Here is a 12,588-nt window from a genome sequence, read left to right as displayed (position 1 = left end):
AATATAAGTTACATACTTATTTGATCTCCATCTTTTCCTCATAAATGAAGCCCTTCTTTCTGCTCTATGTAGCTGCCGAGTACAAAACATGCAGTACACATAGGTACCTCTTACTTCACAGATGGAGAAAGCCAGACAGTAACAACAAGAATGCTACAGAGTGGCAGCTTCTCAAAAGTTTTAAGGAGTGAAGTAAGCACATTGAGGTTGCTTTCCGTCTGGATGCTAGTGGTGCATTCCTTTGGTGAAATGCAATACCACAGATGATCCCAAGAGATGCAAGGCTGATAAGTTACTATGCATATGAAAACAAGGAACTTTACTTGCCTGAAGGCTAACAGGTTTTGTTTTTATCACAGCAGAATATCTCTAGATATTGTATGTCTCTAGAAGCCTTTTGTGCTCCCCTGCAAGGCTGTTCACTGAATAAATGCAAATCTTACCTAAACCACTGGATGTTTGTGTGTGGCATAGACTCCAAAATGTAGTCCCATCTGGAAGCCCATTTAATATTATTCTTTTCCTATGAAGACATTAAATAGCAATTAATAGAAACAAGTTTGTTGCAGGCTCTGAGAAGGAAGAAGCATATAAAATCTCTACCACAAATCCTCCATTCAGCAATAATATCTAAGCTCAGTATAAACCCTGGATATTAGACCTACCTCTTGCATTAGTTCTTTTAATCTCTTGAGCCTTTCAAAGAATCTTCCTGAAATCTCCCATCCATGAATTCTACCTTAAACTGAGGCTTCACTAACCCTCATCTTTCCGTGATTTGGTATGTAGCTGCCTGCAGTTCCCAAGCTGAAAAACAACCATGTCATCACCTCAAGGTATTCCCAACATAGCATACAACCTGAAACTTCAACTTGGTTCAACAGGCTTCATGTTCTGGATCAACAATGTTACAAAACAAACAAAAAAAGCTACACCAATACAACTAAGTAGTTGGAATTGCTACAAGTTACTCCTTACCAACACAATGTATACCAGCAGCTATCAGTAGCTCACAGCTAGTTCGGACAGATTTACCAGAGGGATGGTTCTAAAGTTTCTTTCTTGAGTGTCAAACTGCTCACAAGCTGAAAGTTTTGTGCACTTGTGTATTGAACAAGTGAAGTACAACCATGTATACCTTGCACACATCTAGAGCTGAATATCTGGCCTCTTACAATGAACTAAACACCACAGCTTTCTCATTAAAAATCAGCTGTCATATCAAAAAAGTACCATTAATCATTTATGCGTTTTACCTGTTTAGGTACTCAAGCTTACTGAAATTTATGTTCTCTTTTTAAATACTCTTCACCAATGAATATTATCCTTCTAAATTATTTTGAAATGATAACAAGTAAAATATATCAGGTATTAATTCATTCCAAATCAAGACTAACAGAAAACATAGAAAAGTTAATTTTGAAGTGCCTTGAATGCCATCTGCTGGAAGTGTCTGAATCAGCAGCAGTTAAGCCTTACCTGGCTCTATGCTAAAGAAAAAAGGAAAAGATAGCCCAAATGCTTAACACATTGAGTGAATAACTGGATAAAGTTTATATTGAAATTCTACATTGTAATTCATCATCAAGATTTAAACAAAAATACTAATAGACAGGAGGTTCTTTCATGTAGTAAAATCAGAGAGTTTAAGGAGGATTTAGAGTCTCAAGGGAAAAGTAAGAGGATACAGAGCCTTGCACCTCAGGGTCATTGGTTCAAATCAAACTCAATTTGGTACAACGAAAGCTGTTACCATATGACGGCCATTCGACTAGCTATGCAAAATAAGCTGGTGGTCTCAAACCAAATCCTTTTAGATCAGTGCCTACATCAGAAGAAAAACCATGCTTTTAGGACAGATGGAACTGCAGCACCAAGGTTTGAAATAGCTCAAACCAAATTATTCTCACCCCCACAGGAGGCTCACTTTCCGTGCTGGGGTAAAGAACTCAATCTCAAGAAAGTCTGATTCCCTCCTGCCTAAGTTGCAGCAGGCTGAATAAAGCATAATATTGTGAAAGACGAATGGCAACCCACTCAAACAAAAACCAAGTGAATAAAAGCACAGCAAAATGAGACAAAAACTGCAACGTCACTAGAAAAACAGCCTTATAATATGTTAAATAAATACTTTAACAGAAACGTCCCAAATTCTATGTAGATATTTCTTCAACATGAGACTCTCTCAAACCTAACTGAACTCTGAAAACATAGAGCATATCTCAAGGAATAAACTCTTCCAATTAATCAATCCAATAACCTGTAATAAAACAGAACAAAACCAAAGTCCACATATTTTCCTTTGTTTTCTAAAACCAAAAGAGCTGGTTCTCAGTAAGACAGTAAAAATTACAGTTGAAGTTTGACCATGTCATCTGATTCACAGAATCCTGAATGACAGTAATTATTTGGGAATCATGCTATTGAATTTTCCAAATTAAAGATGTAGTTTACAAGAAAAAGATACATGATTTCCTGCCTGAAACTGGATGACAGTGGGGGGAAAAGGGCAAGAAGTCCTTACACATTCCAAGTGTCACTTAAATTACAGTAATGGAAACTGAAACAGGTTTGGGGGAAACTGCTTCACAAGATGATCCTTATGGAATTTACACTGCTTTAACCCAGTTATGGCTGCTAACACATTATCTACTTGTTTCAATTTTGTTCGTTTCAGGAATTATGTATTTATATAACAGATTCAATACTTACTTCAAATGTCACTGAGTAAGTATAGATCAAATTCAGTTTGTTGTTGAACTCTCCAGGAATCTCCATTGGTGGACCTTCACAGCTTAAGTTGTTTTCATCCGTGTGTTTGTAGCTAAGGAAAAAAAAAATAGTTAAAATACAATCTCATCTGCTCTACTATTCAGTATGAATTTTTAGGGTTTTTTTTTTTAAAGGTAATTAGGACAGGTTTTTAATCAGGTCAGAATAACAAAATTAAGGTTACATGCAACCTAACTGTGCCCCCTTGTGGTCTGTATCACTGGTGAACAGACAAGTATTCACTTTTCAAGAATTTAGGATGCAACAGATAAAGCATTAATCAAAAATGGAGATGGTTGGTAGAATCTTCTCACTGCCACCTAGGAACAGAGGAAAATAGAAGAACAAACTTGAACAGGAAGTCTAGTTCACTAAATATACACCATATCTTTGCAACAGGACAAAAAAGAACCATATCCGAATCATAGAATGGCCTGGGTTGAAAAGGACCTCAAAGATCATCGAGTTTCAATCTCTCTGCTGTGTGCAGGGTTGCCAACCACTAGACCAGGCTGCCCAGAGCCACGTCCAGCCTGGCCTTGAATGCTTCCAGGGATGGGTCATCCACAACTCCTTGGGCAACCTGCTCCAGCGCGTCACCACCCACTATGTGAAAAACTTCCTCCTAATATCTAACCTAAATCTCCCCAGTCTCAACTTAAAACCATTCCCCTTGTCCTATCGCTATCCACCCTCGGAAACAGTTGTACCCCCTCCTGTTTATACGCTCTCTTCAAGTACTGGAAGGCCACAATGAGGTCCCCCCAGAGCCTTCTCTTCTCCAAGCTAAACAATCCCAGTTCCCTCAACCTTTCTTCACAGGAGAGGTGCTCCAGTTCTCTGATCATCTTAGTGGCCCTCCTCTGGACCCATTCCAACAGATCCACATCTTGTGCTGGGGGCCCAGGCCTGGATGCAGTACTCCAGATAGGGCCTCAAAAGAGCTCAGTAGAGGGGGACAAAAATCACCTCCCTCTCCCTGCTGGCCACTCCTCTTTTAATGCAGCCCAGAACATAGTTGGCCTTCCAGGCTGCCAGCGCACACTGCTGGCTCATGGCCTGCTTCTCATCCAGCAGGACCCCCAAGTCCTTCTCCAGAGGGCTGCTCTCAAGGAGATCTTCCCTCAGTTTGTAGAAATACCTGGGATTGCCCCAGCCCAAGTGCAACACTTTGCATTTGGCCTTGTTGAACCTCATTAGGTTCTCATGGGCCCACTTCTCCAGTCTCTCCAGGTCCCTCTGGATCGCTTTCGCTCCTCCTACTGTATCGACTGCACTGCTCAGCTTGGTGTCATCTGCAAACTTCTGAGGATGTGCTCAGTGCCATCACCTATGTCACTGATGAAGATGCTGAAGAGCACCAGTCCCAAGACCAACCCCTGAGAGACAACATTTGTGACCAGCCTCCACCCTGACATAGAACCACTGATCACAACCCTTTGGCTGCGACCAGTCAACCAATTCTTAATGCACCAAACTGTCCAGCTTTCAGATGCATACCTCTCCAATTTAGAGAGAAGGATGTGGTAAGGGCCCATGTCAAAGGCTTTGCAGAAGTCCCGGAAGATGACATCTGTCGCCCTTCCCCCATTCACCGATGCCATGAAGACCATTATAAAAGGCCACCAGATTGGTCAGGGAAGATCTGCCCTTGGTGAAGCCATGCTGGCTGTCTCAGATCACCTCTTTGTCTCGTATGTGCCTTAACAAAGCTTCTAGGAGGATCTGCTCCATGATCTTCCCAGGCACAAAGGTGAGTCTCACTGGCCTGTAGTTCCCTGGGTCTTCCTTTCTACCTTTCTTAAAAATGGGAGTAATGTTTCCCTTCTTCCAGTTACCGGGGACTTCACTGGACAGCCATGATTTTTCAAATATGATGGAGAGCGGCTCGGCAACCACATCAGCCATATCTCCCAGAATCCTGGGATGGATGTCATCTGGCCCCATGGACATATATACATTCAATTGCACAAGAAGGTCTCAGACTTGTTCCACTGTTACAGTGGGATGGAATCCGCTCCCCACACCCTAAACCACGCTATATCATACATGCCTGTATGATTTGAGATGTTGTAGTCATTTAATTTAAGAATGCATTTAATCTCTGTAGAAGAGGAGGAAGAGTGGTCTGCAGTTCTCAAATATCAGTAAGTACAAACAGACTGACAAGAGGCCAAAGTAATCGCTTCAGTCTATTTCTCTGAATTCTTGCATCTCCTTTCTGGTCAACTCATCAACACTAAAAAGCTGCTGTTTACAAAGATAAACTAGTGTTCTTAGATATTTTGCCATTTTGGATGACAGCGTTAACTTGATATTTCACCCGTACCTCACAATCAGAACTAACACAGGAGAAAGTATAACTGCACAAATACGTTTGTACTTAGTATATCTGGGAGGCAATGCAGCAAAAATAAGAGGTGACATGGCAAACCATCGCTTCATGAACAGATGTTTCTCACGTATCCAAAAACATGTATTTTCAAAGAAAGTAATGAACAACCAGATGCAAATCGATATAAACATGAGAATGCTTCTGTTATTTGTGTCAGGTTATAAGACTCCACATACGCAGTTCTTCCATTCAGGAGGGACTTTGCTGAACATCTGAAAAGCTATATGATATTTACAGTCACAGAACTGCTCTTTGCAAACAGTTCCAGCTAGGAACCAGTATAATGAGAACTTCACCACGGTTCAGAATAATTAGTTCCTCAGAACTTACTGACACCAAATATCATTTCTAAGTTTGCTACTACCGTTAGGACTCCCTAGCACTAGAATTTTCTATTTTAGTGCAAAATTACCTTTGCGGTCTCAGCCGTGCCATCACCAGTCTTGCACCAGGCCAGTTTTCATCCTTCCCACTATGGTACATGATTGTTATATCAACGTGGTTGAAGAGGTAGAAAGTGTTCTTCTTGTTAAACTCTGACTACAAAATATCATACAGAGATTAAGAAACTGCCAACAGGAGAGGGCGCAATGCAGTCACGAACTTCAGAATAAGACTACGTCCAAGAAAGGAGTAGGAAAGACTTCAAACATTCACACTGGTCCACATGCTTGTATAAAACGTTTATACATTTTCTTATGTACTATATAGTAACATGTTATAGAAATAAGAACTAATTTAATAGTTAAAGCATGACATATCGCTCGTCAGATTTAAAAGCATTTGCCACCTTTTTGTAGTTACCATAAAAAGTTGCCAAAAGAGTCCAAAGATCTTTATCAAGTTATACATAATTCAGAGTCACCACTGCACCGCCTACAATATATAACCTTCTTGGCACACTCCAGCTACTGAAGCTGATCAACCAGGTTCTTCTTCTAAAAGCTGCTTTTCACTTTCAGTAGCTATTCTGCTACTCATACCCTTCCAGAATTTGTAATTATGAAGAACTGGATAAAGGTCATATTCAAAAAAATCACAGATGATACATACCAGAGACAATTCAAGTTGACTTGAATTTTCTTCTCTTCTAAAAAGTGTACTGCTTAGAAAACTTCAACTATAACTTTAACTTGAATTAAGGGATCAAGATGATAGACTTGAAGTTTAGAAGTTCCTTTCTTGTTTTGTATATCAGACGTTTTCCAGTTGCCACACAACTTACCTCTCCTGTCCCTCCTAACAAAATATTAAAGTATCTTGAGCTAAAGCTATCCAGATTCCTCATCTTTCACTCTCAGGATAAGACCAGAATCATACCTGTATCAAACCATAACCTTGTATTTTGATCTGTTTCCTTCAATTTCAAAGTAGCACTTGAGGCAGTAATATTAGCTGCATAAATATGAGGATTAACTGTAGTTCTGCCACTGCATTATAAGAGCTTCTTTTCTGCCCCGTTTAAAAGAAATAATTACATCTCCTGGAATAGTTATTTGTGTATATTTCTAGAAGATGATATTCCCCAACACAGCCTGTAGATTACAGTCATATCCACTGTGCCATGTTCTTACTTGCCCATGTAACAATTCTTTTACTTAGAGCTATGCAGCACAACATTCTCATTGCAATGAGAATCTACAGACTACAATTGAGGCAGCTATACCAGCTACAGAGCATCCACAGCACAGCCAGCACACAGAACGTGTGCAGCATTTCAAAAATAAATGCTCAGGGATTTTGTGTGGTTTATTAAGAAATTCAACTATTGCAATGATATACAAAGATCCTCCTTCCAAGAAAAGATTTTCATTTAAATTGCTGACTTTGTCACATTCCACATAGCTTCCAAGTCAGCATACACCAGTATTAACACAAAAACTACTCCCTCCATAAACTTACAGTATAATATCACTAAGTAGTAGAGTTGAACACCTAACTACAACAAATTACTCAAGTCACTGACCATCTTCAATAACATACAGAGCTTGAGGAGTAACCCAGTTGGAATCTGGCTGTAGATAGAATTAATGAACATTTATGATAAATGCATCACTTTCAAAAATGCATGAATTCTGCTAAATGCAAGTAAACAGACGCACTATTTGCAAACAGCAAGTTATGTGGCAAACAGCCACAGCAGAGTCTCACTGAGCGTGATCCTCCATCCTAGGAGAAGTAAAACTGTATCACTATTATACCTAAGGGTACTAGTTCACTATACAACTCCGAGGACAAGCAACACATGTCAAACTGTTGCAAATATAATTCTTCTCTCTATCACAGCTGCGTTATCTTCCAGCCATTTGGGAAAAAAAATCCTGACATATTTAGCTTGTCATCTGTGCTAGGCATAAATTCTGTAACTACAACACTCAATTCTAGATCTTCACTAGAAAGCTTCTACGTGAAATTGATAAAAGAAGGTCTTGCACACAGACAACTTTAAGTTGCGCTGACACAATTAATAGGTACAAGGATGGAGATACATGAAATTTCAAAAACAAAATCTCCAAGTTTTCTAAGGCTTTTAAGCAATAACATAGCTTCACATACACTTGTCAGAAAAACCCATGCAAACAAATATTTTTGGACAGTTACATAAGTGAGATGCTGCACACAGAAGCGTTCAGCCTCGTCAGTACCCACATTCTGAACATTAGCTATGTTTAAAAGGATATCTGTTCTTTTTTCTTTTCCCCCCCCAGGAAAACAAAGCTCAAAAATAAAAACTTTAAACGGAATTAGATCTACTACAATAAAGAAAAAGTTCCACTACTTACATTTATAACGCAAGCATCTTTAACTCTGCCATCCGGAGTAACAAAACATCCTATGGGGAATCCTGGGTTACAGTATTTTTGTCCATCCTCCACATCATAGCACCACGTTACAGGCATGTTATCAATAATCCTAGACAGAAATCAAACAACAAGTCCTTGCACCTCATTCACACTGACATTTACCATACATGCGCACACTACTGAAAACTCTGCATTACAAGATGCACACTAGAGGACAACAATCAGATAGGAGAAGGAAGAAAGCAATCACTCAGGATGTAGATAACATTATGTTAAAAACTGAACAGAAAAAAAAAGATCAAACACACATCTCAGCTTACCAGTGATGCTGATAATTCAACTGCATTCCCTTCTTCAAAAACGCCAGTTTGCTTTTATCAGCACTGTTTTCTGGGTCATAAGACCTCGTACAAACTTTCTTACATGTTTCCTGCTTCTTAAAAGTGAACTGGTATGAAAGTACACAAAAAGAGTAATTTAGGTTTCGCTTCAAAAAACCTATCTTGTCTTTTCTTCCACATAAAGCTGACTTCTTTAAGATAGCTCACCTCCTTGCTATAAAAGTTTCCAAACCAGGATTTCCCATACAGTAGCTTTAACTAATTTTTCAAGAGTTTTGTATATCCAGAGCTGGCATTATAAAAATGCTAGAAATGTCTACAACAAGCCAGACAAGTTACCTTCAAATAAACCTTGAGAATCAAAATTTGAGTATTAGTAGGAAACAGTTGCTTTTTTCTTTACTAGTTTGTCTTATTTTGATAACTTCATCATCTGCTGCATCAGACTTAATCACACCTTTTCTGAATATTCCATATTAATTTTAGGTGCGTCTTCCCCATGATGATTAAGTTATCAGCCAACACTGACAAAAACGCAACATGTTGCACAGTATCTGTACTTCAAGAGCAGACACCACCTAACAATAACATGCTCACTTTTTTTTTTTAATTTTTAAATCAAACTGGTATTCTAACCTAGTTAGGATTTACCTGTTTTACTGAGCTAATACACTTAATCAAAACCATGACACAAAATTCTAACATTATCAAGGCTTAAGTGCTGGCAAACAGCAGGGCATTTTTAATTATTATACTACATAGCCATTTCAAAAAAAGTAACTGTTACAGTACTTAATCTGCTCTATGAGTATCAAACCCAAATCACACACTTTGCTTCACATTTAAAAGCTTCATGTGGCCAGCAGTTCTAAGACTTGAAACTATATTAGCTGAGAAAACCAAGGAAGAGGCTTCCAGGAGCAGTTTACACAAGGGAGGAGGCATCATCTCCTTAACAGTTCTATGAAAAGATGTGGCTAGGTCCCCAGTGACTGAGCAGCGTAGCCTCAAGCTCTGCTGCTTCACTGTTTCGTGGGGATTTGGATTATCTAGAAACACTCACACAAAATCACAGCTCAGTTGTCAGCTTCATCAGGAATTCTCAGTCTGGAAACTGCACTTGAACAGCATACAGCTTTCAAGCATTAAGAGCCATGGTTTCATCATATCTCTTTTACTGCCAATAATCTTTCCAAACTAACTGGCCAGTATTTAACAGATGCTACACTTTAAGTCATTGCTAATGCTGTACACAAGACAGAAAAGCAATGCATACCTAATTTACAGAGTATCTGCATATCTTTATTTTACTGAAGACTTCAAATGACATGCATCAAAAATGAAAATCTTGATTTTAGACAAGAGATATTAAACGTGTACAAGCAAGAAAAAGCTGGGAATGAGCCCCAGCTTGGCTTTCATTCCTACTCTGGAAATGTCCTGACAGCAGGAACAAGCTATATCTGAAACAGTTCCTAAATCAGTAGTTTACAGCCTCCAACATTACAGTTTAAAGACCATTAAATATCACCTAACACTACTTATAGTTTCTAGATTCCTCTACCACAGAGGAACAGTAAAAAAGAGCGATTACTGGCTCAGCACCCTAACTTTAATTAGCCACCCTAAAATGCCTTGAGGGTAAGAACAGTTTCTGTTTGTTTTTATTATGAAAACAATGTCAAGTTTGAATGGAGAAAAACAACAACAACAAAGCAGTCATTAACCCTTCAGCTATGCCTATGAATTATAGTCAGCAAAAAGACAGCTCTCAAACATGATCCTGGTTTAATTTAAGGTATAAAATAACCTTATACGGAGATGATGCTATTCGCTCCCCAAACAGCACTTGCCCAAGATTTTCTGATGGTCTTTTCTCTTCCTTATCTTGACAGAAGTCAAAACTGCAAAAAGGAGAAAAGCTTATCTTTAACTTCTAATTAACATATAATTGTAAATAACAGCCTAAAACAGTTTATTGATTTTTGTCCTTAGCATGGCAGCTTCATGGTTCCTTCAAGAGGTCATCCACTTTTAATAGAAATTTGAGTGCCTTCACACATACTATATAGAAATACTTGTATTAATGATAGCAATTTTCAACAAGATCTTCCATAGCTATATTCAGCAAAATGCATGGCTTTTAGTCCAAACACTCCTTCCAAATGGCAATTTAAACAAAAAATAGCATGTTTCACATTAAGAAAAAAAAAGGCTATGCCACAAATTGCCTATTATTTTGCAAAAAATACCAGAAAAATTACTACCCCTCCCCCTCTCCATTCCCAAAGGAGTCTTCACAATGACTGTTTAACGTGAATCATGTTCCAAGGAAGAGAAGTGCTGTCAATATTAACGCATTACACTGCCAAATGCCACTACCCAATTATTTTCAACTCAATATAGTATGAAACAACTGAACACAAGGAGAAGATGTAACTATTCTGAGTGTCTGCTATTTAAACATGGGTAGCAGTAGGTGATGAAAAAAAAAGAGATTCACTTATCTTCGCTGAATAAGTACTTTTTCCTCAATGTGTGGGCCTAACTTCGTTGCCTTTGGTAAAGTTTAATGCAAATAAAGACACTGTTGTTTTTTTGAGCCAGCTTGTGGCTTTGTTGCTACAGTCACACTACACAGCATAAGACCTACAACAGCACAGTGTGTGACATACAACAGAGGCAAATTTCTCATGTGTATACGCTCAAGAACTATGAATCTTGCATTGCGTATCAGTTTTAGTAGACCTGCCACTGTAAATAATTACAGTATTCACCAATAAGAATCAAAATCAAAGTTAAAAAAACAAACAAGAATTAAATACAAAGCTTTGGTGGTAAAAGGAAAAGTAATAATGGCTCATCATCAAATTTACTTCATTTTCCAGAAAGAAGGAACACAAAGATCCTGTCTTCCTAGGTTTCACAAGTAGGAAGGACTTTCAAATGTGGCAGAGCTGATACTGAATCTAAAACTCAGCTCAAATCTAAAGCACCTTAAAAAAAACTCGCCAGGACATCTAAAACTATGTTTACTGTGTCGTGAGTTGTACCACCACACTAAGAACAAAAAACACATTTTCCAAGTGCTCAGAAGCATACTGGGATGTACTTACGCGTCGTACTCATAGGGCAAAACTGATTCAACTGAGTCCAGTCTGTTCACAAAGAGTTCAATCAGTGACTGCAACGGAGAAACAAAGAAGTGTGAAAACCCAAATCTGCAAAAGCAGATGCACAGCCAACAGGAGACAGGACCGGCTGGCAGGAGCTACCAGAAGTTATGGCAGGGCAGTTACACACTTCTGACAGGGCCCGACCGCAGCGCTGGGCCACACCAGAGCCTCTGCAGTGCCTGCAATAAGGAAGGACCGGCGAAAGACCCCCGGCACTGACAGAAAAACGAAGCAAGAGCAGGGAGTGCTGGCCCACGCCCACCACCGGGCGTGCCCGGGGGAAGGAGCCGGCGCGGCGTTCCTTCCCGGAGGAAAGGCTGTCTCCTGGGAGGGACCGGCCGGGCCTGCACGCAGCAATAGGAGGGACCGTCGGGGCGGCCCGCAGGCCCGCTCGGTGCCCGCGGGCAGCGGGGAGCGCCGCGCCGGGCCCTCCCGTGGGGGCTCTCACCTTGCAGCCCTCGCTCTCCTTGTCGTCGTCACAGAAGCTGACGGGAGCCAAGCCGGGCAGGTAGAAAGCGGCACAAAGGGGGGCCAGCAGCAGAAGGCCGGCCGCCAGCAGCCTCATCTTCCAGCCTGGAGGAGCGAAGGCAGCATGAGCCGAGCCGACAGCTCCCGCTTCCCCGGGCAGCGCCTTTCGGAGGCGGCCCCAACCGAAGCGGAGGCCGCAGCCGCAGCGTCACAACGGTGGTGGCGCCGCAGCGCCTGCGCCATGACGGGTGAGGCGCTGGGCGCCATCTTGAGTGAGGGCGCCCCGAGGCGCGGAGTTCTCCTCGCGATGACTCTCGTACTTCGTTGGGATGGAGTGCTGCGTCCCACCGGCCGTGGGGGCTCTCACCATTTTGCACCTGGCAAAAATTGAAAGAATAAAGGGAAAACAATAATTGTTTATCTCACGTGCCTTCTCAGCTGAATCTGAGATGCTATTTCAGGCAGCTCCACTTATGGTTGGGGGAGTTGTGATCCAGTTTGTACCGTTAAACTTTCAAAAGGATCCACAGTTAGACTCCCAAGTAGATGATTGGGGAGAAATGCATCATGGAGTGGCAGTTTAGAAACAGTTGACAAAGTCAGTGCCAGAGCCAGTGGCTGCTCTGATTCCG

General features: G+C 40.6%; 1 protein-coding gene across 1 annotated transcript in view; it reads right to left on the bottom strand.

The window, feature by feature from the left end:
• Positions 1 to 12,204, bottom strand: part of LOC110403379 (transmembrane 9 superfamily member 2-like) — a 29,930-nt gene extending 17,726 nt beyond the window's left edge. The window contains exons 1-8 of the mRNA XM_021406531.1: positions 11,937 to 12,204; positions 11,429 to 11,496; positions 10,123 to 10,216; positions 8,292 to 8,419; positions 7,951 to 8,080; positions 5,580 to 5,707; positions 2,713 to 2,824; positions 444 to 523 (exon numbers count right to left, since the gene is read on the bottom strand). Coding sequence (XP_021262206.1) covers positions 444 to 523; positions 2,713 to 2,824; positions 5,580 to 5,707; positions 7,951 to 8,080; positions 8,292 to 8,419; positions 10,123 to 10,216; positions 11,429 to 11,496; positions 11,937 to 12,053 — 857 coding nt within the window. The 5' untranslated portion in view covers positions 12,054 to 12,204. The remainder of the gene's footprint in view (positions 1 to 443; positions 524 to 2,712; positions 2,825 to 5,579; positions 5,708 to 7,950; positions 8,081 to 8,291; positions 8,420 to 10,122; positions 10,217 to 11,428; positions 11,497 to 11,936) is intronic.

This window comes from Numida meleagris, chromosome 8 (assembly GCF_002078875.1).
Source record: "Numida meleagris isolate 19003 breed g44 Domestic line chromosome 8, NumMel1.0, whole genome shotgun sequence".
Taxonomy (NCBI): domain Eukaryota; kingdom Metazoa; phylum Chordata; class Aves; order Galliformes; family Numididae; genus Numida; species Numida meleagris.
This window is presented reverse-complemented; position numbering and strand designations above follow the sequence as displayed.